The 27,351-nt window shown below is 46.8% G+C and overlaps 1 protein-coding gene across 9 annotated transcripts in view; it reads left to right on the plus strand.

Annotated features, from left to right (window-relative positions):
• Nucleotides 1–27,351, plus strand: part of Nav2 (neuron navigator 2) — a 646,610-nt gene that overhangs the window by 542,232 nt on the left and 77,027 nt on the right. The window contains exon 1 of one of the 9 annotated variants that reach the window (XM_076934954.1): nt 23,378–23,637. The exons of the other annotated variants lie outside the window; for them this stretch is intronic. Within the exon in view, the coding sequence (XP_076791069.1) occupies nt 23,612–23,637 (26 nt within the window). The 5' untranslated portion in view covers nt 23,378–23,611. Of the gene's footprint in view, nt 1–23,377; nt 23,638–27,351 lie in introns of those variants that run through there. 9 annotated transcript variants of the gene reach the window in all.

Genomic DNA, 27,351 nt, shown 5'->3' on the forward strand with positions numbered 1-27,351 from the left:
ACTTTTAGCCACCAATGCAGCATCTCCTTTAGCATAGCCAGTCAGCACCCTGTCAGCACCCCACTGATCACACGAGCTGACCTCTCTACCTTCCATGGGCTCTGGTGTAGACCCTTGTAGTTGCTTTGAGGCTCAGCAGTGCCAGGAAGAGGAGACTGGTTCTCACTTTGGTTTGTCCCATTAATCCCTAGTACTCAGTGATACAGAGTAGCCTGAAGTGAGCTCTGAGATTGTGTGGAGGCTGAGGGAAATGAAGGATAGCGTGGCTCAGTGAACTCCATTCCTGCTTGCAGATACTGGACACCTGCTCTCACATCACTCCGCAGATTTAGGGCAGAGGGAGTCACAGCTCTTCAGTTTCTTCAGTGGCAAAATAACACTTAGGAAGAAACATTTCCCTCTGTTTATTTAAGTTGTCTGGACATGGCTCATACACACTCAGACAGTTGTTGAAGCCCTTGAGAACATGTAGAAGGGTGTTGTCATTTGGGTAGGAATCTGTTGTGTGGACTTTTACAGGGTACAGATGATCCATTGGGTCTCTGATTCCCTTTTAAAATTTGAGTGCAAGAAGCCCTTTGGGTGCTCACAGACCCAGAGCTTATATTCAATGGTTCATTCTCTCCTTCTTTCCCCACCCCTTTCCTTACCCCCACCTCCCCATTCCTTTTTCCTTTTTCTTCTCTCTCCCTCTTCCCCCTAGCAGTGAGGAATAACTTCCTGGCTTTCTCTATCCAGGGAACCCTGATAAACTCAGATCCTTTCTGCCCTGGGATTCCTCCTTTGTCTTTTGTTTGTTTCTTTGTTTCTACCCAGAACCTAAGCCTACAGGACCTCTCATCCTTCCAGAGACAACTGACACATTGCTCCGAAGGCATCTGCATGCCTTAGGCTGTCAGCTTTGGCTGCAGAAAGGCAAGCTGGGTACAGCCCAGGTGTAGGCAAGCCCAGGTGTAGGCTAGGCTTTTCAGTGAGAAGAAACTGGATGCTGCCTGTAACCTTGTTGCTGGTTGTCTTGGCTTTGCACAGAGCCTGATTCACCTCATACTAACAGACACTCCCTGAGTGTTTAATCAGTGCACCGATATTAATAAGACCATTGATGAAGTTACTGCATTTTTTTTTCATTTTCTTTCTCATCTAGGCTAAGGCAAGTCTTGTCATAGTCTCTCAAGTGAGCTATAAATCCTTCTACCTTGCTCCCAGGCTTCAGGACAGTTGCCTAGGACACTAGTGTTTCTCCTCTTAGCTTTTGCTGTGGCCTTCAGATGGCCAGCTACCATTATAACCTTACTAACACACTAAGGACTTCGTTGCCTTCCTAAAGCTTCACAGCGGTGGCTTCCGAACAAAAGGCAGACCTACATTCTGTGGCCTCCAAATAGGTGTGTTCTGGCTCTTGCCACCTCTCTGGTGGCACCTCTCACTTCATCCACATTCTCCTTGGAAGAGCCATGCCTTCCTCTGGCCCCCCCTTGAACTTGCTCACCCACCATTCCCTGCAGCACTTCTGTACTGCCACACTACCTGTAGAGTGGGCTTCCATGCACTTTTCTCCTCCTCTTCTTCCAGGTCACCTCAGAGTGGCTGACCCTGACCCCTTCATCAACCTCAGCCCTCAGCTATGCACTATTTATAAACTGCTTATTTTAATTGTGAGACAAGGTCTTCTGTGTGGCTCAAGCTGACATTGAACACACCACTCTCCTGCCTCAGCCCCCCAAGTATTAACATCACAGTCCACCATGCCGGGCCGCACACCTTGTTCTCATGCATGCTATCTTACCCACCAGTATAAGCATCAGTAAAACAAAACAATTCTGCCTCTGGGCCAATCTTCTCTTCTAGAACAGTGCCTGGTTCAGAGAGCATGCTCCTTTTACTTACGCCAGGAAGAATGAATAAATGGATGAGTGATGACCGAGCATGTATTAGTTGCTGTGATAAAACACATGACCAGCTGCATCTTACAGAAGAATGAGTTTATTCACACTTGTGGTTTCAGAGGAATAAGAGTCCATCATGGTGGGGAGGCAGGGTGGCAAGCAGCAGTCCTGGTAGCAGGAAGAGGAGGCCGAGGGCCGATGTATGTATGTGCATTTTAAGATTTATTTATTTTATATATGAGTGTTCTATGTGCACGTACACCTGCATGGTAGCAGAGAGCATCGGATCCCAGTGTAGATGGTTGTGAGCCACCATGTGCTTGCTGGGAATTAAACTCAGGACCTTTGGAAGAGCAATCAGTGTTCTTAACCCACTGCACGGTAGAGTTAGCTATCCTGAGTCCAAGTGTGTCAGCTGTGTTTTTCTCACTGGGCAACCGCAAAGGTGATGGTATGAAATCTTGCTACAAGGTTAGTGAGTCCCCTCCATCCTTAATAGCCAGTGCCATTTGGTGATAGATTAGAAAGCCTGGTAGCCAGTGCCATTCGGTGATAGACTAGAATGCCTGCTAGTCAGTGTTAAATTTCAAACCCTGGACCAGTGGCTAGGGCTCCTGGCCTCCAGGTTCCCTCAGTAACCCTCCACACCTTCCTGTCACAGGGTATGGCTTGCATACCCTGCCCTCTACCCTAAACTCTCTAGCCAAGGGGCTGAGCTGCTCTTCCCCCAGAGCTTCTTCCCTATATAAGCCACACATTTTGGTCACCCGCCTTTTCTGTAGCTTTGTCCTCTCGGCTGCTACACCACATGTTCTCCTCTCTCCTCTCTCCCTTGCCCCGCCCCCCTCCTCATATGGTTCAGGGTCAGGACCATAGACTTTCCAGATGTGTCTGCTTTTGACTATACTCTCCCACTCCCACATATCTATAATAAACTTTCTCCTCCACCACACCAAGAAGCAATCATGTCCTCCCCCCCCTCCTCTTTCTTTCTCTCTCTCTCTAATCCTGCCAGTGTCACATGATAATAATGGATTAGAAGCCATCAGCCACTGCCATTGGGTGATAGATTAGAAAGCCTGGTAGCCAGTGCCATTCGGTGATAGATTAGAAAGCCTGGTAGCCAGTGCCATTCGGTGATAGATTAGAAAGCCTGGTAGCCAGTGCCAGTAAGCTAGAATGCTGATTTCATAGAGGAGACCTGGAGGGATCAGAAGCTAAAGTGACTGCCTCAAAACACCAGGTTATAAAATGGGCCCTGTCAACACTAGACCCAACCATGTGACCACAGTGTCCTTTTCACTGGTGAGTCTTCCTCAGCTCTTGCCAGCCTGCTATTTCTGCCCTGGTCAAAGTCTGGTAGGGGGTTGAAGTAGAAACTATAGAAGGCCTAGGACCCCCAGTGTGGTAACTAGCAAAAGCTGAGGTACACAGCCTGGCAGGAGGTCTGCTCTAACTCCCCCCACCCCCCAGGCAACATCAGAGGTGTAAACCTGCTAAAATCCCCAGTAGAGGTCTTGAAACAGAACATGAAAGAGTTTATGACCCTGTAGACTTGAACTTTTCTCCGTGCCAAGCTATAATTCCAGTACTCTTTGGAGCAAAAGATCAGAACTATAATTTGCGGAGGGCCTCGGAACAGGCGCTGATTATGTTTCAAGACAAGCTGAGGATGGAGCTGCCTTGGGAGGGATGGGGAGGGAGGCATGGTGTCTGGCTGAAGCAATTAAATGTAGTTGGCTTCTCATTTTAAACAAAGGCCCCCAGGAAGCCTCCAGAGGGCTGAAGTCTTAATGGTCTGGAATAAAAGGGGGGGGGGAGTCTGAAGCTGAGGAGCTCCTGTGGGCAGACCTGCCTTTAGTGTCCCCTACAGGAATCTGGGAGGGAGGCCTCCCTGAACAAGCAGCACTCATGCTAATGGTGTGGCCTCTGTGGTTATACCCAAGGTCAGCTTCCTGTGCTGGGGCTGGAGTCCCTGCAGGGAACTGGCACATGGCACATCTGCTGTTGTTCCTTGACTGTCCTTTGTGCCAGTCACTGTGCTGGATGCCAGCCCTGTTCTTCAGGAGTTACCCCAGCACTGTGACCCTCCAATGAAGGTCTAATCTATTAAAAAGCCTTTGGGGTTCCATGTCACACAGTGGCACCTCCCAGCCTGGCCCTGCCACCTCTCTGGTCTCCACTTCTCAGGTTGTGCATGCTTCTGATAGCTTTGCAGGCTGCAACTCTATCCCAGCACTTCCTCTTGCTTGGGCTCTTGCTCTGGGCCAGGCTAGCATGTACATGCCTTCAGAGGTCCGCTAACAGCTCTCTCCCTTGATCACACAAAGGAGCCTGTGTGGTCCTTCATTTTAACTTCTAACTTAATCTTAAATTGTTTTCTATTTTTGTAATGCTAGGCTTAAAAGACTAAAACTATTTTATTTGTCATGGAGTTTCCAGGACCTAATAATACAGGCTTTGACACATGGGCTGGATGAGGTGACCAGGGGATATGACTATGCCACCTATCCTAAGCTATGCATGCTACCATAGACTTAAAAACACCAGACATTTGTTCTCCATAAGCCGTAAGGCCCTGGTAGAAGCCAATCTGAAAGATTCCATCAAGGGCCCTCTTCTTTTTATCCTCTCTAATAGAAACAGTATGAGGGAATGTTCTAGAGCCCTTTGAAAGGCTGCTAATCTTACTTATAAGAGCTCTGTCCTCACTTCTCAAAGACAGCTGCAACCTGCAAATACTCCCACACTGGGAGTTAGGTTTCAACATAAGCTATTTGGTCTATAGACTCACCCTGCCAGGATTGGCAAACCATAGGGATCACCCTGCATGTGAGGTACTAGGCTGGGGTTCTGAGGACAGGGAGGCTGAACTGGAGCTGTCTTCTGCAATACCAACACCTTCCGCTTGGTGCAAAGAGCAGGGCAGGAGCTGCCAAGGGATAGGGCTGGGCACTCCGGCTGTTCACATTTCCAGATCAAGTGGCAGGACAAGACTATGGGAGTGTTTCTGCAAAACCTGGATCAGACCTTAGAAAACAAGTGAGGGGAGGGGAAGCAGTTCAGGTTGAGTGGAGAGGGCTGGAGGAAAGACAAGAGCCCAGTTCTGCTCTGGGAAGAAGCAATCCCATTTTGGATTCTCCTCCACGCCACCTACCCTGTGTCCTTGGAGAACAAGCCTCCCCAGCATCTGAGAGCCCATTATGTCAGAGGTCAGCCCTGTGTCTCTGCAGAGAAACCTCTCCAAAGAAGACCTTGATAGACAGAGGCAAATAGCTGACTTATTTGCAGATGCCCTGGGGCCCCTGGTATTAGAACCTCCAGCATATAATGATTAAACACTATACAAACATTGGGTGACCAGCTCTCAATGTAAGTAGGGCTGCAAAGCCAAGAGGGCACGGCTGTCTCAGCAGCTGGGAGGAAGCCAGCCTGGAGAGATGCTTTCTATGCTAAGCAACACACCCTCCAATTGGAGCCCAGGAGGTCACCGGAGAAACTAACTGGTGGGGGATGGGTTCCCTCCTGCCTGTGCTGGGTGCTGGGAAGATATTCTATGGGTCACATGTTAAAAACCAGGAACTACAGCTGGTAATCTGTGGACTGGATTCAGGTGAGATCTGCACCCAACTGCACACCCAGCTCTGAAGGATAGACTGTGTTCAGAGAGGCTAGTTATGAGTATGGAGTCACACAGAAAGCAGTTGTAAGAAGCAGTGCTAGCTAGGGCTGAAGAGATGCCTCAGTGACATTGCAGCTCTGGTTCTGACAGCCCAGGGTGAGAGCAAAGGCCCCCACTGATGCTAGCTGCCCCAAGTGACTTGAATCCAGTGCTTCTCTCCTTTAGCCATTCACTCACTGGATTTGGATGTTCTTGTTACTTTGCCATAGTGTTATTCATGTTTGGTTACTACTAGAGAGTACAGAGGACTCAGGTGAAGTTGGGAGTATACAGAAGACACCATCGTTGCTTGTTAACACCATCCTTGCTTGTTAGTGAACATTAGGACCCCCGAGAAACTGGATCCAATTTCTAGGGCTCCTTAACTCCTTAAACTCCAGAGAGCTTACAAAGGTTTACCCATAATTCTCCAGTTCCAATGGCAGTTGCTACTCTACTCACCAAAGTCCCCTCCATAGTCAGGCATAAGCTTGTTGGTTTTTTGTGTGTGTTTCCTGACAGATCTGAAAAAGCAAGAGGAGAAGCTGCCCGAGTTAAGATCGCCGGGGAGGAATCCTGAGTTTTAGAGCTGAGGGTCCTAGTGTAAGCCATTCCTTTTCTGACTTCCTTGCTGTCTTAAGCCCCATGGAGTCATGGAGCTAGCCACACCCCCAGGAGCCTGGAGGTGGTGCCAATACAGACTCTGGACAGAGTGGTGTCATGCTTGCTTGAAGGGAAAGGCCACCTAGTGCTAGTGAAGCACAAAGCTAAAGGTTCAAACACTAACAATCTGATGTCCCTTCTGGCCAGATCACTGTTCATTCTTGCAGCACTTTCTTCTAAGAAAGACTTAGCCTGTCTGTCCCCATAATCCCCATAAGGTGGGGACTTTCCTCAAGCCTTTCTTTTCCCTAATGCTTCATTGGATGTAAGAATCTAAATCAGGGGAGGAGGAAGTGTCTCTCGATTTATTCTCTCTAGACTACAAGCTGGCTGGGAGTAGATATCCTCTGTCAACCGTAACACTTTAAACACCAACACCTGAGAGAGAATGTCCCATGATACCAGGTCAGTCAACCCATTCAGTCAAGAGCAGTTGCACCGAGTCCTGACCATTCCTTAATCCTGCTAAAGTCTTCTAGAGTCAATGTGACCTTTAGCTTTCATGTTAAGAGTTAAATGGAACCTGAACAGCTGAGAAGTTGCAACATCCTAGTCATAACCAACAGCCGTTGCGGTGATGGTGCTGGCCAAAGCAGCCAATGTCTTAGTTCATCATCAAAGGAAGTCAGGACAGGAACTCAAGCAGGCAGGAACCTGGAGTCAGGAGCTGATGCAGAGGCCATGGAGGGATGCTGCTTACTGGTTTGCTCATCATGGCTTGCTCAGCCTGCTTTCTTACAGAACCCAGGATCATCAGCAGCCCAGGGGTGGCAGGGCCTAAAACGAGCTGAGCCCTTTGCAGTCAATCACAAGAAAATGTCATACATTAAGTTTTGTGGAGGCATTTTCTCACTTTAGGTTCTCTCCTTTCAAATACTTCTAGCTTGAGTCATGTGGACATAAAACTAGCCAGCCCAGCCTGCGTTGTACACCCACTGTGAACAAGATGCTATACTGCAGCTGTAGTCCCCATCACAACTGTCGTCCCCGTTTAAAGATGAGGGATCACTAAATGATGTGCATGCATTTGGAGATGGAGCTGAGATCAGAACCCCTGGCCTCCCGTGGTGATTTCTTCTCCTGTCTCAGAAAGCAATGATAAAGAGCCTATTGAGGCAGCTTACAGACTCTCTTCTGTATGCTGTTACAGAAACAGAAGGGTCAGGTCATTAAGGAATGCACTGTCACATCCGTGCACACAGGGTGTGGGGTCAGGACTTTTTCTGGAGGCGCAGGGGAAGCTTTGAGCCATTTCTGACTTCCCTGGGCACCGCTCCATCTGTCTGCACTGACTGTGTGCACTGGGCTGTGTTTTCACCAAAGAAGCCGACCTGTTCCTCCTCAGAGTGAGAGAAACGTCAACTTAGAAAGGACTCTGAGGAGTTTAAATTTAGCTGGCGGCATGTATTCATGTGCCGTGCACCCTAGGCACCAGAAGATAGGTGTGACAGGTTGGCTGGGTGACAAAAGCCAGTCCTTGAAAAATTTAGGTCTCCTTTAAAAGGCTGGGCAGGCTCCTCATAGGCCTGTCTGTGCCTTGCCTAGTATATGAACAGCAATAGGATAGTGAAGAGGTAGTTCAGAAGACAGCTACCTGCTATACTGACATGGGGGACAAGCTGCCATGACGTCAGCACCTGCTCCCAATGGTCCCTTACTCCTGTCCTTTTGTCCCGTTGTCCTGTGGTGCTGTTTAGAGCTTGGAAGAGTGGATTCAGATGGGAGGAGACTGCTATGATTCCTCACACTTGCATTCCTGACTTCTCACATGGGTGTGCCAAAACACCTTAAGGAAGGATTTATTTTTGACTCAGTTCAAGGATACAGTCCACCAAAGAGGCAGAATCAGAATCGTGGTTACATTGTATCTACAGTCAAGAAGTGGCCGTGGGGAGGGTGTGTGTAAAGAGGGTGCTAACCTGGCTTATTTCTTTTATTCACTGTAGGACCTCAGCCCCTGGCATAGCCTAACCAATATTCAGCATTCATCTTCCCTCTTTAGTTAAAGCCCCTCAGATACTCCTCTATGGACACGTCTAGGGGTGTGTTTCACAGTGACCCTAAATTCAGTCAAGTTGACCGTGACTGTTATCCATCCCCATTCATGCAGTGCTGAGCGATTAGTAGATGTGAGGTGGCCGGGGAACAGAACCCTAGTGTTCCAGAGTATTCAGACTGTGAACTTTAAGGTAGAGTAAGTCAGAGGGTATGTGCCAATCTGTCTTCATCCGCCTCCGGGTCTTTTCTCTTTTTCTGTTTCTTCTTGATTCTCCTCTACTACTTGTTGAGGTCTGGAAGCTTCCGAAGCTTTCTCAGTCCGTGGCAGCTGGCAGAGCTATAGGAACACAAGCAGCAACATGGCCTGCTCATGATTTCCAGCAGCCCAACTGTGAGTGAGGAGAGGGGAAGCTTTCTGAGAGGTGGAGGCTCTATGGAGATCATTTCTCCAGGCTGTGTCAGGGCAGCAGCCCACAGACTGGCAATGGGGGAAGTGCGTTATTGGAGAAGACTAAATTTAGTTGCATGTAAGGCTTTCTCTGCTTCCTGTGTCTTTGATCCACTTGGCAGCTGAAAACTCAAGTTCTCAGTCCTCTCTTTTGTCCCCTGGTTAGTTGTCAGATAAACCATTTGTACAGAACGGTGTGCGTGCCTGCACATGCTCCATTTTCTTTTTCTTTTTGGCATGTCATAAATATTTTTCACTAGGATAATGCTGTAAGCATTTTTATTCCCTTAAAGTGATTTAATTGAATGAAAGGATGTGTTTCTTTGCTGATTTTTTTTTTTTTTTTTCATTTTTGAGACATCATCTCTCTATTTAGCTCTGGCTGTCCTGAGGTTCACTATTTAGACCAAGATAGTCTTGAACTCACAGAGATCTGCCTGCCTCTGACTCCTGAGTGCTGGGTTAATTGCTTTTTTAAGTGTGTGTGTGTGTGTGTGTGTGTGTGTGTGTGTCTGTCTGTCTGTCTGTCTATGTGTGTCTGTGTGTACACGTGCATACTTATGGAGGTCAGAGGGCAACATGCAGAAGTTAGTTTTCTTCCACCACGTGGGTCCCACAGCGCCTACTCAGGTCATCAGGCTTGCTGGCAAGCATCCTTACCTGCTGAGCCAGCTTGCTGGCCCATATCCATTTTTCTTTTTAACTGGGTAAGATTGCTCTAGCTGCTTGCCTTTCTTCTTATTCCTATCCTGCCAACAGTCTTTCCCGTTTGTTCCCACATTGTTCCCTGGTACAAGAGACTGTACATCCCCAAATGGCAGCACAGATGTCCCTGGAACCTCCCTGCCTTTATGAAAGGAATTTGGAATTCCTGATCTGTGACGGAAAGAAACAGAAGAGAAGCCGTAACCGTCTCTGAAGGCTGACAGTCTGAGTTCTAGCTTTGAATGTACCACTAAACTATATGAAGACAAAGTGTGCATTTCTTCTCTCTCCTCCTGGGCACATACTGGGAATTTAGCCAAAGGGCCTCCAAACCAACCCTGTGTCCAATTTGGGATTTGACCACTGAGTTTTAATGGAGGAAGACAGCTGCTTGGTAAACTCCACGGTGTCTGAGGCTTCTGAGGTGGGAAACAGAGTTGGGCTAGCCTTCCTGGTAGACAGGGATTTCCAGAAGCAGCGTGTGCCCTAGAGCTCCTGATGGTGCTTGGGGTGCAAGTTCAGGCCTCAGCAACTGGGCTTCCCATGAGGTCTGGTTCCCTCTCCCCACCCCCACCACACTACCTTACAGGTCACTCCTCAAAACCCTGTCTCTCAGGGGCTGGAGTGACAGCTCAGCAGTTAATGGCACTGACTGCTCTTGCAGAGGTCCTGAGTTCAATTCCCAGCAATCACATGGGAGCTCACAATTATCTGTAATGGCATGTGATGTTCCAGTGTGCCTGAGGACAGCAACAGTATACTCATATACATGAAATAAATAGCTCTTAAAAAAAAAAAAAAAAAAAGGCAAAAAAACCGTTTCTCCCCTCTTAGCCTTACAGGGTCCTCGCTTCCCTTACCTCATATCTTGACTCAGACTACATGCCATTCTCTCCACAAAACCTTCCCTGACTACTGTTCACCAAGGGCCAGGTCATGCATCTCTCCTAGGACCCTCATGGCAGCACCAAATGAGTCATCTTCTAAGTGTTCCTTGCCTGTCACTCATCATCTTGAGGACAGGAACTTACTCACCATCACATCCTGGTCATCTGGGAACAGCCCAGGGGGTAGGTCATATACCTCCACTTGCTGGGGGAATCCTCAGTTGTCTGTCTGTACCCCTCCCCCTTGGGAAAGACTCTGTCCCTTTGCTCTCTGAACTGGGTTAGACATTCTTTCTGTTAAAACTCGGTAACTTCAGCAGGTCCAGGGGGAAGACATGGAATTCATTTTGCAGATGTTTGACTTAGAACCTATACTGGCTACTCTCTCTGTCCCTGTGACCAGTTACTTGACAGGAGGCAGCAGAGAGGACTTACTATGGCTCACTTTTGGAGGGGATGCTGCCAGTCAAGATAGAGAATGAAGGCCTGGAGACAGGCCACTCCTAAGTAGTGGGATTAGCTGTGACTGTGGCTGCAGAAGCCAAAGGCTGCTTGCTCACATCTTGGAGGACAGGAAGCAGGGCTGGGCTATGTACCTTCTGGCTCACCTCAGTGACCTGCTTCTTCCAGTGAAATTTCACTTCCTAAAGGTTCCAGCACTCCCCTGTATAAATAGCATACCATCTGGGAGCTAGCCAATCAAACACATAAGCTTGTGGTGAACACTTCATATTGAAAGCACAGCAGGGCCTTGATGGGTTATTTCTCCACTGCGCATGAAATGAGCCAATTCAAGTCAGATTAGAATTTATTAAAGGCAGGTTTATTGGGAAGCTGCTCTCAGGTGAGTTCACTGGTCCCAAGAATTGACTTTTGGGGAGTCACCTCCAGAGAGGGGAGAAGAGAAATAGAGAAAGGGCTTGAGCTGGCTCAGAGAGTGCCCAAAATGTCTGGATTATATAGGGGAAGTAAAGTTGGGGGAAGTAAAGTTGGGGGAAGTATAAAGTTGGGGGAAGTAAAGTTGGGGGAAGTAAAGTTGGGGGCAGGGTATGCAAGGTAGGGACTGAGGGATGCTGGGAGAACCTGGAGGCCAGGTCTGCTTTGGTATGTAAAATATGCGCCTCAGTCCTTTGTCCCAGGGTCCAAAACCAAACAAGCCTCTTACAAGCTTGTCTAGATCTGTAGATGGAGTCTTCAAGAATGCTTAGGTTCATAGGCTGAAGTGCACTGCTGCAGAGCCTGCGCTGATAGCCTGGCCTCAGTCACAGTCAGTCTCTTCCCTTCTGAGAGTTTGACTTGGCCTTCCTCTCCCAAGGTGTGCTTGCAGGCTCTTTTTATTTTAGTTGGTTAATTTTAAAAAGCCAAACCTGGGCTGGGAAGATACAGCACTTGCTGCTTCCAGAGGAGCTGGGTTCGATCCCTAGCCCTGATGTGGGGCCCACATCTGCCTGGAGCTCCAATTCCAGAGGATCCAACACTATTCTGGCCTCCGTGAGCACCAGGCACGCAGTGGTGCCCAGACATACACACAGACAAAACACTCAAATGCATAAAATAAAAGGTGTGCTCCCTGGATCCTAGCAGCTTAAAACAATGCCCATGGATCGGGTATGCAGCTGCGGCTTCTGTCAGAATGCAGACACACCTCTCATTACTGCTAATTTGCAGTCCCACCACTCCACCAGGGGCTCTGGGTCCAGGCTGCCTAGTTATGTGACTGGTGACCTGCTCTATAGCCCTGGCTAAATGGATCCATTACAGTATCTTCCAGGCAGCTGTTCTAGGTAAATTAATACCTGGAGGTCTTTTTCCTTCCCTGGGAAATGTTAAGTACTGTAACAGGCTTTCATTTAAGGCTGTGAGGCTTATTTCACCAGCTTGCTATTTGGAAGTTCTAACAAAACACCTTTATGAATAGCGACTGTAATACCCTTAATCCGCTAAACTTCCTGACATTTCAAACTAAGTGGATTGCTGCGAAAGAAATCAGGCACTCCCATCTCTTTGCATTCATCCTGCTTGGGAATCTTCACTAAAGGACTTGGTACAAACCAGGAAAGACCAGGAAATCCCACACACTTGTTCCAGTTTTCAAATATCTATTATGATTAACATCTTTTTTTTTTTTTTTTTTTTTTTTTTTTTTTTTTTTTTTTTTGAGGACAGGGAATAGCAGGTATCATTTACTTATTTTAGTGGGGGGTAGGGGTGGGAACAGAAGAGTGCATACATGCCACAGCAACATGTGAGTGGAGGTCAGAGGACAACTTGTGGGAGTTGGTTCTCTACTTCCATCTTGTGGGTTCCAGGGATCAAACTCAGGCCATCCAACTTGGCAGCAAGCACCTTTACCTGCTGAGCCATCTTGCTGGCCCCCTGTAGTTTTTTTTTTTGTTTTTTTTTTTTTTTTTTAAAGAAAATTGGAGCCTTGTGGTTTCTTTCTTTGCTAAAAAACAAAAACATGCCGGCAGTGGTAGCACATGCCTTTAATCCCAGCACTTGGGAGGCAGAGGCGGGCGGATTTCTGAGTTCGAGGCCAGCCTGGTCTACAGAGTGAGTTCCAGGGCAGCCAGGGCTACACAGAGAAACCCTGTCTCGAAAAACCAAAAAAAAAAAAAAAAAAAAAAAAAAAAAAATATGTTTTATCTGAAAACATGGGAAATACAGAGAAGCAAACGATAGGGCTTGAAGAATAAAGGTTGATACTGTCTGATTCGGAGACCTGTTAGCATTTCGGTGCTTCCCACAATTCTCTGTCCATGCATTTTATTTTCTTTCTTTCTTTCTTTCTTTTTTTTTTTTTTTTTTTTGAGACAGGGTTTCTCTGTGTAGCCCTGGCTGTCCTGGAACTCACTCTGTAGTCCAGGCTGGCCTAGAACTCAGAAATCCGCCCGCCTCTGTCTCCCAAGTGCTGGGATTAAAGGCATGCATTTTATTTTCAAAAGCTCAGATGTTCCTTTTTATAATTTGTAAGACAGGGTCGCCAGCCTAGTCTCTAGGCTGGCCTGGAGCTCCCTCCATAGCTGAGGATGACCTTGAACTTCTAATTCTCCTGCTTTCGACCTCCCAAGGGCTGAAGTCCTTTGTCCAGCATGCACTGTGAACCTTGTGCTGGCTAAGCTCTGCCCATGCATGGCTTTACTTCTCTAAATGTAAGATCCCCCCAACCCCACGGCTCAGTCAATGCTGCTGAGACACACCTGCCGGGACTTGAACCTAGACAGTGTAGCTCTATGGTCCTGGATTTCAACTACTGCTTTATGCGCTCAGAGCAAATGAGAGGTGTTTTATAACTTGCTTTTCACCAGATACCACAGTGCTCCTGCAGGAGTATATTTTATTAGAATTCTTTACTGTCATTTTTACTAACCACACAGTCAGTTCTTCATTGAGGAGCCACCCTCTGATTAACTCTCTCCAAACGGGGGAAGGGAGGTATTTTTGTGTGTTTCAGCCCTGTTGTTCTTAAACAACAATGCAAAGGCTATTGTTTAAACTTGATGTATGCGCACTGGTGTGAGCTGTCTATTAAGCCTGCTTTCTATATTTTCCTTATAATTCAGACACTGGTGCCATGATGTCCTGGTTCTGTAGGACATGGTCTCCAGTATGTTCTGTTCGTGACAGGGCTGCCCTGAGCCATTCACACTCTCTGTTGTTGTTCCTGGCTCCGTGGTTGGGGGTTGGGGGAGGGGGGAGTTTGGCTAAAGAACAGAGCCTCTGTCTCTGTTCAATTGGCTGTCACAGCTGAATGCCCAGTGTTAACTATCTGCATTTTTTCTCTAATTTTTATATTTCTCTCTAAACCTAAATCAGAGTACAGAATAAGAATCTGCCTTGCCGTCACTCACCTAGTCTTCTAGACAGGGAGAGAAGGAGAAGGGGGAAGCCATGGACTCAGCTTACCATCTTTTTTTTTTTTTAAATTTATTTATTTTATGTATGTGAGATACACTGTCATTCTCTTCAGACATATCAGAAGAGGGTAACAGATCTCATTACAGATGGTTGTCAGCCACCATGTGGTTGCTGGGAATGGAACTTAAGACCTCGGGAAGAGCAGTCTTAACCTCTGAGCCATCTCTCCAGCCCCATCAGCTTACCATCTTATTCTCCAGTAATGAACACGATGAGGCTGGCATCCTTCCTCATGTGCCAAGTGCAAAGTCAAGGCAAAAGTGCAGCAGTGATTATTTCTGATCTGCCTAGATTCCCCCATCAGTGTCACCTTGGGCAATTTAGCCAACCCACTTGCCCCCACTGTCTTCATGTAAGCTGAGAGGTAATGTCTACTTCATAGGTACAGTCAGGTGGATTAAAGAAGGCAGTAAAAAGTAGCAGAGAGCCGTGGCAAACACTCAGTGACTGAGAACTTTAAATATCCCAGTTTGGTTTTTCTTCTTAAGTCTTTATGTGTGTGGTTGTTTTGCCAGCCTGTATGAGTATGCAGCACATGCAAATCTGGGGCTCACAGAAGTCAAGAGATAGTGCTGGCTCACCCAGAACTGGAGTTACAGGTAGTTGCAAGTCACCATGTGGGTGCTAGGAATTGAACCTGGGTCCTCTGCAAGAACTACAAGTGCTATTAACCACTGAACCATTTCTCCCATCCCATGTTGTGAGCTTTAGCATGTAATATCTGTGAGTTAGAGATGATGAGGTCTGTCTTCCTAGGTAAGGATGAGGCCATGCTTCAATCTGGTACCTAGAACTAATACAGTTAGGCTGCTTTCATTCTGTGTGTGTGTGTGTGTGTGTGTGTGTGTGTGTGCACGCGAGTGCGTGTTTTTTTTTGAACAGGGTTTCTCTACATAGCCCTGGTTGTTCTGGAACTCACTTTATAGACCAAGCTGGCCTCAAACTCACAGAGATCTGCCTGCCTCTGCTTCCCAAGTTCAGGGATTAAAGGCATTCTTCAAGCCCCATAGTTTGGATTTTCAATACAAGAGAAAAATTGATAAGCTCTTATTATGTGCTAGAATCCTGTTTTCTTCTCTTTGCTTATTCAAAACAAGTTTTTTCTTGAAGACTAATGGTCAAATGAAGTTTAATTCTTAACCAGTCTGTAACTTTTCAGGTGGCCTTCCTTCCTGGTAGACAAATTAGCTAGAACAAATTGGGCTCTCAGCCAGACCCTTTTTCCCACTCCTCCTTCTTTTGAACTAGACTAGATTGTGGTTTGGAGATTGTGGTAGGTTTTGCAAACCAATTTTATAGTTTCCTATAAACTTGGAATGAAAATAACAAAATGTCAAGGCTAAAGCAAAGGCAGGTTTTCTCCGTAAAGAGCCTCTTGTGCGACCACAAGGTTCCGTGCGGTTGGATACTGACAATGTTGGATGTATTGTCTGGCACTTAGAAAGCTGGCCATGAGTTTGGTGGCTGTCTTATCCCCAGCAGAGGACAGATGGCTTAAGAGTCTGAGTCTCAGAGAAAGTAATTTCTTCTGAGAAGGATTTCAGTAGAAAATCAAGGGGTAAACATCATGCTTGGAGGGGCCTCAGAGGACTGTGTGGGCAAGTATTGTCCATGGTTCTACGTCTCCTTAATTTTATTTTTGTTACATTTGCTTATTTGCCTGTGTTCACTTATGTCAGGCTGCCAGGCTTGGCGGTAAGCACTGTTAGCCACTGTGCCATCTCACGCCACCCCAGCCTGCCTCCCCTTCTCCCTGGTTATCATATCCTGCAGCAGGCATGTTCACAGGTGCCCACGAAGCTGTACTGTCAATTAGACAATGCTGAAGTGTCTCTTTGAATAGTTCATAATAATGCCTGTCTCAATTATTGATTGGGTTTGTTTTCTAAGTCAGGGTCTCATGTGGCCTGAACTCGTCTGTGTAACTGAGTATGACCTTGACATTAGGATCCTCCTGCTCTCAAATCCCAAATGCTTGGACTATAGTATCTGTATACTATATATACTATATCTATCTATCTATCTATCTATATACTATCTATATAATATATTTTTATATAAATATATACTATATTTATTATAAATATATATTATTTATATATAAAAATTATTTATATATAAAAATATATATTATATATATTTTATATAAATATTTATACTATATATACTATATATTATATATACTATATATTATATATGCTATATATACTATATATAATATACTATATATATTATATATATAATATATACTAATTATATCTATGTATACTATATATAACATATATAGTATACATATATATATAGTATATATATATATATATATATGTGTGTGTGTGTGTGTGTGTGTGTATATGTATATACTATGCAGAGTGAGGGGTCCAATCACGGCTTCCTGAATGCCAGGCATGCTCATTTCCAAGTGAACCACACCCACAGACCCATTGCCCCGTCCCCTTCTCTCTTTCTTGAACCGGTCTCACCATTTAGCCCCAACTCACCTGTACTATGTAGCTTGGAGTGGCCTGGAGCTTGCTACAGAGATCCCCCTGCATCTGCCTCTGCCTTTACAATGCTGTGATTCAATTCATACACCACCATGCTTGCCTCTTCTAATGGAGATGTTTCAACTGCAAAACACACATTTGAATACTGTCAATATTGAATCTGAATTCTCTCAATACATCCAACCCCCTTATAAATACAGGCCCTGTGGCCAATGCTGATCTTGTAAATCTCCTTAATTTTTTTTATAGTGTGGGTACAAAGACCAAGTAGCCATTCCGTGTCCCCACTACTTAAGGTGTATTTTTTTGTGACTGAAGGTAGAGGAAGGCCTAGCTCCAAAATTATCTCTAAAAGACATCCTGAACCAACTTTCCCAATTGCCACGTGGAGACCTCAGCTTGGGAATTTGCATGGCTGCTGCTGTTAGCCGAAGGGACTTGGAATGAGATCTCCCTTCTAGAGATCACCTAACTACCTGCTTATCAGTAAGAATAATTTTTTTCTGCACTTCACCTATATAAAGCTTTTTAAATTTTTTCAAATTACACTTACGGATTTTGTGTTTGTGTGTGTGTGTGGTGTGTACATGTGTGTGAGTCAGTCACAACTCCAACATGGAGGTTAGAGGGCAACTTGAGGGAGTCAGTCAGTCCCTGGCTGAGAACTGTGTGGGTCAGGAATTGAACTCAGCTTGTCAGCAGACACCTTACCTACTGAGCCATTTCACTGGCCCCAAGGGACTTTATTTTGTTTTGATCAAGAGATTGGTTTGGTTGGTTTGTTTGTTTATTTTTGTTGTTGTTGTTTTGTGCTGTTGCTGTTGTTTTGAGACAGGCTCTCTTTGTAGCCCAGGCTGGCCTTACACTTACTATGTAGTCCATGTGAGCCACTGTCCTCCTGTCTTGGTCTCCCAAGTGTTAGTATTATAGGTATGAGCCACCATGCCTAGTTCGCCTTTTGTTTTCTGGTTTGTTGTTGGTAGTACCTCACAGAGCAGCCTAGTTTAGAATTGACTATGTATTCTAGGCAGGCCTTGAATTTGGGGCAATCCTTCGATCTCAGACTCCCAGGCATTGGTATTACAGGTGTGAGTCACCACATCTGACTTCCACAGGCTGCCTCAGGCTACATCCTGTTTATTCCCACACCAGGCAATGTCACACATCCCACACAGGCCCTTTTCTCTCTCCTCTGCATTCTTCATCCTTTCTGGCTCTCCTGCCTTTCTTCTTCCTGCCACCGTCCCTTCTTCTTCTGTTACTAACAAGCTATAAAAAGGGACAAAGGCCAGAGCATGAGACCATGACTGGAAGACCCAGATGCAGCTACACCAAACATGGGCTTCCAGCCAGGCTTCAGGAGCTGGTAAGTCTCTTACAGTGTGTGTCAAACACCTGTAACACCAGCACTGAGAAAGCTGAGGTGGGAGGATTGCCACAAGTTTGAAGCCAGCCTGGTCTTCATGGCAAGTTCCATCCATCCAGGGCTATATAAATAGACCTTGTCCCAAAATGTTCCTCCAACCCTCTTTAAAAAAAAAAAAAAAAAAAAGTCTTGTTAGCATCTTATTTGTTGCAGGGTACGGCCTGAGTGTCTATCCTGCTCTCACGTGGGTCTGTGACCAAGTAACTATAAAGACTCTTGGCTCTAAAGGCTTTGGGAACTAGGAGCCTGTGGAGAGGTTTACTTCCTCTGTCTGTCAGGGCCACACAGCAGGACTGGTGTAGGCTGCAGGACGGGATGGAGAACAAAAGGTAAAAGAAGCTTCCGGAAACACAGCCTGGAAGCCTCTGAAGAAGGCCATGAAGGAAGAGTAATGGGGTGGAGAGTGTAGAAGCTTTCTCAAGAGGTGACAGTAAAAGACAGGCTGTGGTGGGAGAAGAGTGTGGCTACATCAGGGGGCGGGCAGAGCCATGGGTGACCTGGGCAGGAACTGATCCCTCCGAGGCTTCCCGGCAGGGCAATGGATTCAGATTGACACTCAGTCCCTTGGGAAAGCATCAGAGGTTTTAGGTGGGAATGATGGGATCTGAAGTGCAGTTGAGCGAGGTCATTGTCACTGTGTCTGGAGGACTGAGCCTGGGGTGGGGGAGGGGCCAAATCATCAGGCTTGAATCAGGCTCTGACTAGAAAGGCCAAGCAGTGAGTAGGTTCAGTGTCAAGAGCTTTATCCTCTGAGAAAAACAGCTAATGGCTCATCACAAGAGATCCACAAGCCCAGGCTTGTTGACTGGTGATGAAGGAGGGGACAGGGAGGGTCCTCGGACTGTTACCTGAGATTCTGGTCTATTCTCTCCTGTTCCTTCAGGCCACCTGTATGTAATTCTGCACAAACTGCATGTGCTTTTCACGGTCTGAGCGCTAGAGTTCTTAGCCTGTGGGAAGTTATCTGAAGTGGGCATCCCTATTTGTGCTGCTATGGGAAGTCCTCCTCCAAGCTGGACTGAGACTTTCCAGAGGTGTGGCCATTTTGAAGTCACCTGCACTCCTGTGAGTGACTCTCATTCATTCTCCATAAGTCAGCCCGGTAAACTCTTGGGAACTTTAGTGAAATCATATTTTGGTAACCAAGAAAAGAGGAGGCAGATTTTTTTTTTGTTTGTTTTTTGTTTTTGTTTTTCGAGACAGGGTTTCTCTGTGTAGTCCTGGCTGTCCTGGAACTCACTCTGTAGACCAGGCTGGCCTCGAACTCAGAAATCCACCTGCCTCTGCCTCCCAAGTGCTGGGATTAAAGGCGTGAGCCACTACCGCCCGGCGAGGAGGCAGATTTTTGTTTATGTCTCCCATAACAATATTCTTGGGGGGGGGGGATTGGTCATCAACAAGATCTGGTAGGAAGAATGAAAAGAGAATTGGGAAAGGTGACACCTGGTTACATATTGAAGTGTTAGCACAACACAGACACATTAAAAGTTGGAAGCATTAACTTGGTAGAAGGATTCGATTCCACACGTGTTGAGTGCCCAGAGGGCCCAGGCTTGAGAGATTACACACTAGAGGCATCTGGCTACAGCTAGTATTTGGATCCATGCATGAGGTCATAAGAAAAGAGTGTAGAGAACAGAGGGAGATGAGGGATGGAGAGATCAGGAGGAAGGAGACCCAGGGAGACAGTAAGGAGGCCCAGGGTGGAGGATAATACCACATGGGAAACTGAGAAGGGAAGAGTAGATCCACCTGCTGCTGGAAATTGGGGGTGGGGTGGGGTAAGGATGAAGAAGTGACCATTGGTAGAAGAAGCCATTATTGTAGAGGGAGGAAAGGCAGTGTTCCCAGAGGAGAAGCGGGTGCCAAAGTAAGCTGGTGGGATGTGAGTTTTATAGCTCTTTTAGCAAAGACTCTCAACAATTAGGGAGGAACATGGGGTCAAAGGTTTTGGTTTTGTGATTTTGGTTTTTTGCTCTTGTTACTAGCTAAGTAGCTGAAGATGGCCTTGAATCTCTGACCCTCCTGCATCCTCCCCCTGCATGGTGGGACTGCAGAAGCATGTAAGTTGAGCCTCAAACCTTGTGTGCTAAGTGTGCCTTGTATTGATTGAACTGCTATGTGCCCATCTTGAATATCCTATAGTATTTGAAGAGACCGGTGGCACACTTCTCAGCAGGAGGTGGTGCAGTAAGGAAGGGGAGCCTGGGACTGGTGGGAAAGCAGCTAAGTTTCTCCACTGAGCTGTCTTAAATGCAGTACTCATTAGAAACAAGGGCCTAGGGGCTGCACACATGGCTTAAGGGTTAAGAGAACTAACTTGTTTCAGAGGACCTGGGTTCAGTTCCCAGCACTCACATCAGGCTGCTCACAACCATCTATAGTTTCAGCTTCAAGGCATCTGGTGCCTCCTTTTGGCCTCTGTGAAGACCTACATGCACGTGACACACATATGCACACAGGGGGAAAAAAGAGAGAAAATAGGGCCCATTTTTTAGATTTGGGGAATACAATCACAAACTTTTCTGTTTTGTGATCGTATTCCCAAAATGAAGGTGTGCTCTACTTTCTGATGTCTGGGTAGAGTTTACTCAGCTTCTTTTGCTTTTAAAAAAAATGACAGTAACTTTGGGACCTTGACATTTGATAACATGGTTACTATGAGTGAAACTGCTGTGAGTTCTAGGTCATTAGAATTTGGCCAGTTTTTAAATTAGGGTCAGAAATAATGCTTCCCAGTGGAGAAACAGAATTGCCAGCTGTCTCAGAGTTGGATGGCTTTCCTGCTTTTGTTGGTGGGCTCTGTGTGTGTGTTGTTGTTGTTTCCTTTCTCCTGTTGTCCGTGTCTTTACATTGTTAAAGACTATTTTGTTCTATGTATATTGATGTTTTGCGTGCATGGATGGGTGCACATGTGCACATACCACTCGTGTGCTTCGTACCTAAGGAGGCCAGATGAGGTCATTGGATCCCGTGAAACTGGAGTAAACAGTTGTGAGCCACTACATGGGTGACAGGAATCAAAACTGGGGTCCTCTGCGAGAGCAGCCAGTGCTCCGAACCACTGCACTGAGCTGTCTCTGCAGCTCCTGTCTGGCTCTTTCTTAGTCACACCTGATTGTCATCTGCTGTGAGGCAGGCAGTCTTTTATATTAAAGAGATGATTTTTTCTCCTGACTACAGAAAACTGAAATCCCCCACCTCAAGCACTTGGTCTTACACACTTGCCTTGTGCGAGACACAAGTCATTCCTGTTGTACAAGAGTTACATGACACTTTGTCAGAAGGCGATCCAGCACTTAATAACCCTTTGAGTATGTTCTTACTCAGTAAAACCAAGCCCAAGCTGTCTCCTGTGACTTGCAGTCCTCCTTGGACCTTGGCCCTCTGGCCCGACCCTCTCCTGGGCTCCCTTTGATTCCCTGGTCACTCTGCTGATCCTTGTACTCTTGGACTCCATGTGTAGGTTGCAACCTGCCTGGAGAACTTAGCTCTGTTCTTGGAAGGCCCTTGTGCTCACTCAGGTATTCACACAGCTAGCTCCTGTGGTAGAACCCACTTCCTCAGCAGGGCTTGCTCAGACACCTCCCTACCATATCACAACCTATGCTTTGCAGTTTATTTTCTCAGTAGCCTTTATCACCAACCAAACTGTATCATTTACCTTCGTTGTCATTTACTGGGTAGCTCGCAGGTGAAACTTCATAGCTTCCACTAAAAGATATGTTTCGTTCGAGGAAGCTTTTTGTCTTTTCTGTTAACTGCTGGGTGCTTGCACTTAGAGCAGCGCAGCGCACACACCTCTGTGATTATGAATTAGCTGGGAGAGCAGATGGGTAAGTGGATTCCCCTGGTGTTTGTTTCCCCATGGCTAGTTAGGGTTTTGCTTTTAAACCTGTTCTATTGCTTAAAGCAAACGGCAACTGTAGGGTGTGTGTGTGTGTGTGTGTGTGTGTGTGTGTGTGTGTGTCTACATTTCCTTTGTATACATTGGTTCAGACCCTCAGACATATTGTAAAAAAAAAAAAAAAGTCATTTTTAGGACAAAGAAGATTGGTCATCAGAGCATCGAAGCACCTTGGTTAGCTAGAGCTTGTCTCTCCCCTGCTGTTGGTCTGAGGAATTCTGGACTAGCCAAGTTTGCGTTCCACCCAGCCCCCACCTCTGCTTTTCCATTCCCACTGCTGATGCCTTGGGTGGAGGAGGGCCCTGGGGGCTGAGACAGGAATGAGTAACCTCCCTGGCTGGGACTCCTTCAAGATTGCAATCTCAGCTCCTAGACTCTTTGCCTTTTTATTCACCTGGGAAACACTCCCAGCCCCACCCCCCTCCTTTCCTCTTTGAATCAAATTTTATTCCCTCTCAGGTGGGTGAGGGCCAGAAGGGTCTCCATCCTCTTCTCAAAACTTCTAAAAACCCCACTGAAACCCAGCACACTCAGGTTATTGCTTCCTCCCCAGCCCCAGAAGACCATTCCTTCACCCTGCCCCCTACACACACTCCTCAACCAGCTACAGGGCAGCATGGCCCCCAGGGGTGAGCCTACCTCAGGAAAGGTGTTTCAAGGCTGCTGTCTTCCAAGGCTGCTGTAAACCATGCTGTAGGATTTGGGGAAAATAAGTAGGGTTTTGACTCATCTTTACCCTTTCTCTGGCGATCAAAGCCTGTGGCCATAAGGTAGCTTTGCTTTCACGTTCCCAGCCGCGAGACTGCTGTTTTCTTCTTTCAGCATCTGTTTGTATCTTGCCTTCTTACAGGTTTTAATAGAGATTAGCTGAGTTCAACTCTTTCCCATCCCAGACCTCGTCCCTCTCTGGTCCCATCTTCCTTTCTCGCCAGCGCTACCATAAAGCTCGATGTAGCCATGTGCAGACGGAGATTCATTTTCTTTTAAAACATTTATGAGGAATTAACGCATATTTCCCTTGGCACCCCATTAACACCGGCATCCTTAGAAAAAATGTGCTTCCTTGTTAACCATACAGACAGGTAACGTCTTTCTCTTTCTCTGTGCTTATCATTTTAACCAAATGCTTTGAAATCACATGTTCACCGGTTGAGCAAAGAGTTGTTATGGTCATTGAGTTCCATGCAGTTAAAAGAAGCACATGTTGGTGAAAAGACCTTTTGTGTTTTTAGTGCAGTAGATGTGGGATCTATGATAGCGGACTCTGGAACATGTACAGGACCCTCTATTCGGTGCTTTACGGTAGGGTGTCTGAGTTTGCTGTTGGATTTGCTTTGCTGAAACTTCACACAGCTGACTTGATACCGGCACTGAGCCCTGACCTCCACTCCCTCAGCACTTTAAAGGTTAATTTTGTTGGTGGATCGGATTTCCCTCCAGGGCCAGGGAACGGTAACAGTCTCTTCACTAGCCCCTCAGTGGCAGATTCGCAGGGTGCCGTGACTGCATGGTCCAGCGTGGGCGGGACTGCCGGCTGCAGGACTGTGGTCCCATGAGAGTCACTCGGCTTCTTTGTCCACCGTTCTCCAGGGACCATAATGTAGTGCCATGCTCTGGCCTAAGAAACTTACAAGGTAGGACGATTTCTCAAAGCTCCTGGGACTAGGGGTAGAGGGCATGCGACGCCTTGTGGGTCCTTGGCTAGTATTGGGAAGCCAGCAGAGCAGGCAGTGGGGCGGCTGCCAAAATCACCACTTTGGGGTCTGTGTGTGTGTGTGTGTGTGTGTGTGTGTGTGTGTGTGTGTGTACACAAATCCCGCCTCCCTGTGTCCTCCTCTTTAACCTTGATGGCTTAGAGGTGGCTGGGACATTCACCAAAAGCACTTGACACACCTAGACAATTCATCCCCCGTGTTCCAGTCTCTCTTATCCAACTAGGCTGTCAAGCCTGAAAAACTGGGTGTTGCTCACCCAGCTGTCTCAAGTCTTCATTCCAGGTCTTTTGGGCTGCTTGGGGGAAGGGGAATGGAGGGAGTCGAGTGGCCCACACTGGGGTTGCTGGTGGCTTGATTAAAGTGACTTGTATGGGAGTCTTGTTTAGAATCTAAGGAGCTAGATGAGGCTGTGGTTGTGTTTACTAATACTGAAAATTACTGAGTGGGCTTTAAAAAAAAAAAAAAACACTCTCTAAAAATTAGGTCCCAGGAGAGAATGAGCAGCTTCAGTTTTGCAACTTTAAATGTGTACGCAGACATCTGTTCAGAGATGGGTAGTCCAGCTTTTAAACCTAACCAGGGAGAACAAACTGGTTCTCAGCACCTACTGTATGCCAAGCATCTAGTAGACACCCTCTCCTTCAGTTTTCCTTGCAAAGCCGTAAGAGCACGCCCAACTTGGAAATGAGTTAGTGGGAACTCAGAGAAGTTAAGTCAGTCACTCAAGATCACAGAGCTAATAAGAGAGTGACTGCTTCACAAAGGGTGTTTCCTCTGGTCAGGGATTCACCAGGGCACACTGCTTGGCAACCTGACTTCGAACCTGCCTGTTCCTGGGTTAGGAAACACCCTTGCTTTGCAGTGGGACCTAGCTGCTGCCAGACTTCCTAAGGCTCCTGGTCCATGTGGTGGCTTTGGCTGAGGCGGTGCTGCTGCAGAGAGCTCAGAAAGCTGAGATTCTAACTACTGGTCACATCTGGGAAGGCCGATGACCTTGGGGCTGACCATGGGCTGCTGGGGCCTCCTTCCAGGCAGCTGAATGACTCTTAGAAGGGGAAGACAGGCCAGCTTGCATGTTAATGGTGCCCCAGGCTGTTGGCCAGGCAGGGTGCCTAATTAGCTACCACCTTGCTTCTCTTCAGTCATAACGCTGATTTTGAGTGGTAGGTGATTGTGTTTTCCTCGTATTTATTGATTTTATGTGTATGAGTGTTTTGCCTGCGTGTATGTGCACCATATACTAGCCTGGAGAGTAGTTGGGTCCCCCAGGAACAGGACTTGCAGGTGGTTGTGAGCTACCATGTGGGCTCTGGGAACTGAACTAGGGTCCTCTGCAAAGAGTAACTAGTGCTCTTAATCACTGAACCATCTTTCCAGCACTGAGGGTTAGCTATTATCCTTCTTTCCTTTTTTTCTTTCCAGACAGGGTCTCTCTATGTAGCCTTGGCTGTCCTAGAACTCACTGTATAGCTCCACCTGCCTCTGCTTTCTAAGTGCTAGAATTAAAGGCATGCACTACCACACCTGCTGAGGGGTAGTTTCTTGACCTAGTTCCGTGTGTAGCTTTTTACTCCAGGAGACAGAACTTTAAAGGAAAGTCTTAGATAACTGAAAGGGAGACTACCACCCCTGCTTCTTTGCCTGCTGCCCTGGAGCAGAATGTTTCTTGTGTTGTATTCAGCTTTCTATAGATTTCGACAGCCCTGAGATGTTCTGGAAACTAAATGGAGGTTGGGGTTGAGGAGAGTTTATGAGGATGTCAAGACACCCTTTTACCACTACCACCCGCCCCCTGACTTAAAGTGGCCAACTAGTTGGCCTCTCTGGGATTTTTTTTCCCCCGCCCCATTTTCTTTTTTTTCTTTTTTCTTTTGTTTTTCGAGACAGGGTTTCTCTGTGTAGCCCTGGCTGTCCTAGAACTCACTCTGTAGACCAGGCTGGCCTCGAATTTAGAAATCCACCTGCCTCTGCCTCCCAAGTGCTGGGATTACCGCCCGGCTTCCCCACCCCATTTTCTTTAGCTCACTGAGATGTTTTCAAATGACCTGTGACACTATGGTGTCCTTGGTTTCGAGAACAGGTGGATGTTCTGATTTCTTACATACCCTTCCCCCCTCCCCCACCCCCACCCCAAAGCAGATTGATTTTTTTTCCTTCCCTTGATGTGGTTCACAGGAACTCTGGAACCAGAGTTGCTAGTACATGAAGCACAAGTACCCTAATCAGCTCCCCTTTCCCATCTATGAAAAAGGGGGGAGTTTATACTTTATACTTGGTAGTGCAGTCGGCTGATATCTACAGGATACCGAGATGGTGCCTGGAACTTGTTATTAAAACTCTTCTCCCTAGTCAGCGAGTGTGCACTGTTTGTGTTTGTTGCGATGGCTGGATCTGTGGATGTTTAGGGGAAACCCCTTCCTGGAAATTGAAAATGAGAATGAGTTTGCTGAGAACCTTAGCCCAAGCTGGCTAGCGACTGGCAATGGCTCAAGCTGAGCCTGGAGGAGCCTGGGAGGAGAGAAGGCTTTGTGTAGCTGAGGTCAGCAGACACTCTGGTGCCTCTTACAACAATGAGGGTCTGAGGCATCCAGACCAAAGCCTGGAGTTTTCAACCATACCGAGGCCCTGAAACCAGAGGGAGAATTTCACGCTTCCTCAGAGGGACCACCTACTTGTCCAGGAGTGGGTTGCTGAACTGGGACAAAGGTGCTGTGAGATGAAACCCAAGCCTGGAGCACTCTCATCTCTGCTAAATCCCCTCTAAGCCCTCTTGGTGGGATTTCTGTTTCCCTCTCTTCATCCCAAGTGATTGGGCTTGCACCTGGCACCATCAATAGACGTGCTTCTCCCCTGAGACCTTGTCCACAGACCACAGCAAGGAACACTATGCCTGCCCCAAACCCCCAGACTTTACTGCCTGTTTCACAGTGTCGATGACACCTCCCTACCATACCGCACAGGTTCCTTGCAACCTGGGTGCAGCTGCCCAGAGTTGGTGTTCTCTGATGTGCCTGGAAAACCTTGGGCACCTATCAAACCCTTTCATTCTCACAGAAGGCCCGTGAGAACGGAACCGGGTGTCATTAGCAGAGTACCACACAGGAGACCTGAGTCTCCCAGAAATGAGGGTGCTCTAACAAGGTAATCCGTGCCTGGATTCCAGCAAAGACCTATTTGGTTGTTTCTCTGCAGAACTGGCATAGCCTCTGTGTGCCCCTTGAGTTTGGGGGCACCCTTACCCATGTCTAGGCCAACAAAACAACTTGCTGGCTTTGGGATTTAAACTCTGCCCTTGCAAAGTTCAAATTAAACTTCTGGGTAATTTTTTTCTTTTTCTTTCTTTTTTTTTTTTTTTCTGGTACCAGAATTACAAACAGTGTATGCTGGCCCCAGAGAGAGGTGATTAGCTTGTGGGGTTTTGTTTTGTTGTTATTGTTGTTTCTTTGGTCTCTTATGTTGTTGTTCTTCTCCAAGTGCTGGGACTCCCAGGTTGTCACGCTGTTTCTCAGCTGTATCCGCACCCCACTTACGTTTTTTTAATTCAAGTAGCTGTGTCTTCTGTGGTGTGGAACACATCTAAGACCTTCTAGAACACTGAGTAGATGTGTCCTAAAAATCTGAGAAGTCAGCACT

Source organism: Arvicanthis niloticus, chromosome 1 (genome assembly GCF_011762505.2).
Source record: "Arvicanthis niloticus isolate mArvNil1 chromosome 1, mArvNil1.pat.X, whole genome shotgun sequence".
Classification (NCBI taxonomy): domain Eukaryota; kingdom Metazoa; phylum Chordata; class Mammalia; order Rodentia; family Muridae; genus Arvicanthis; species Arvicanthis niloticus.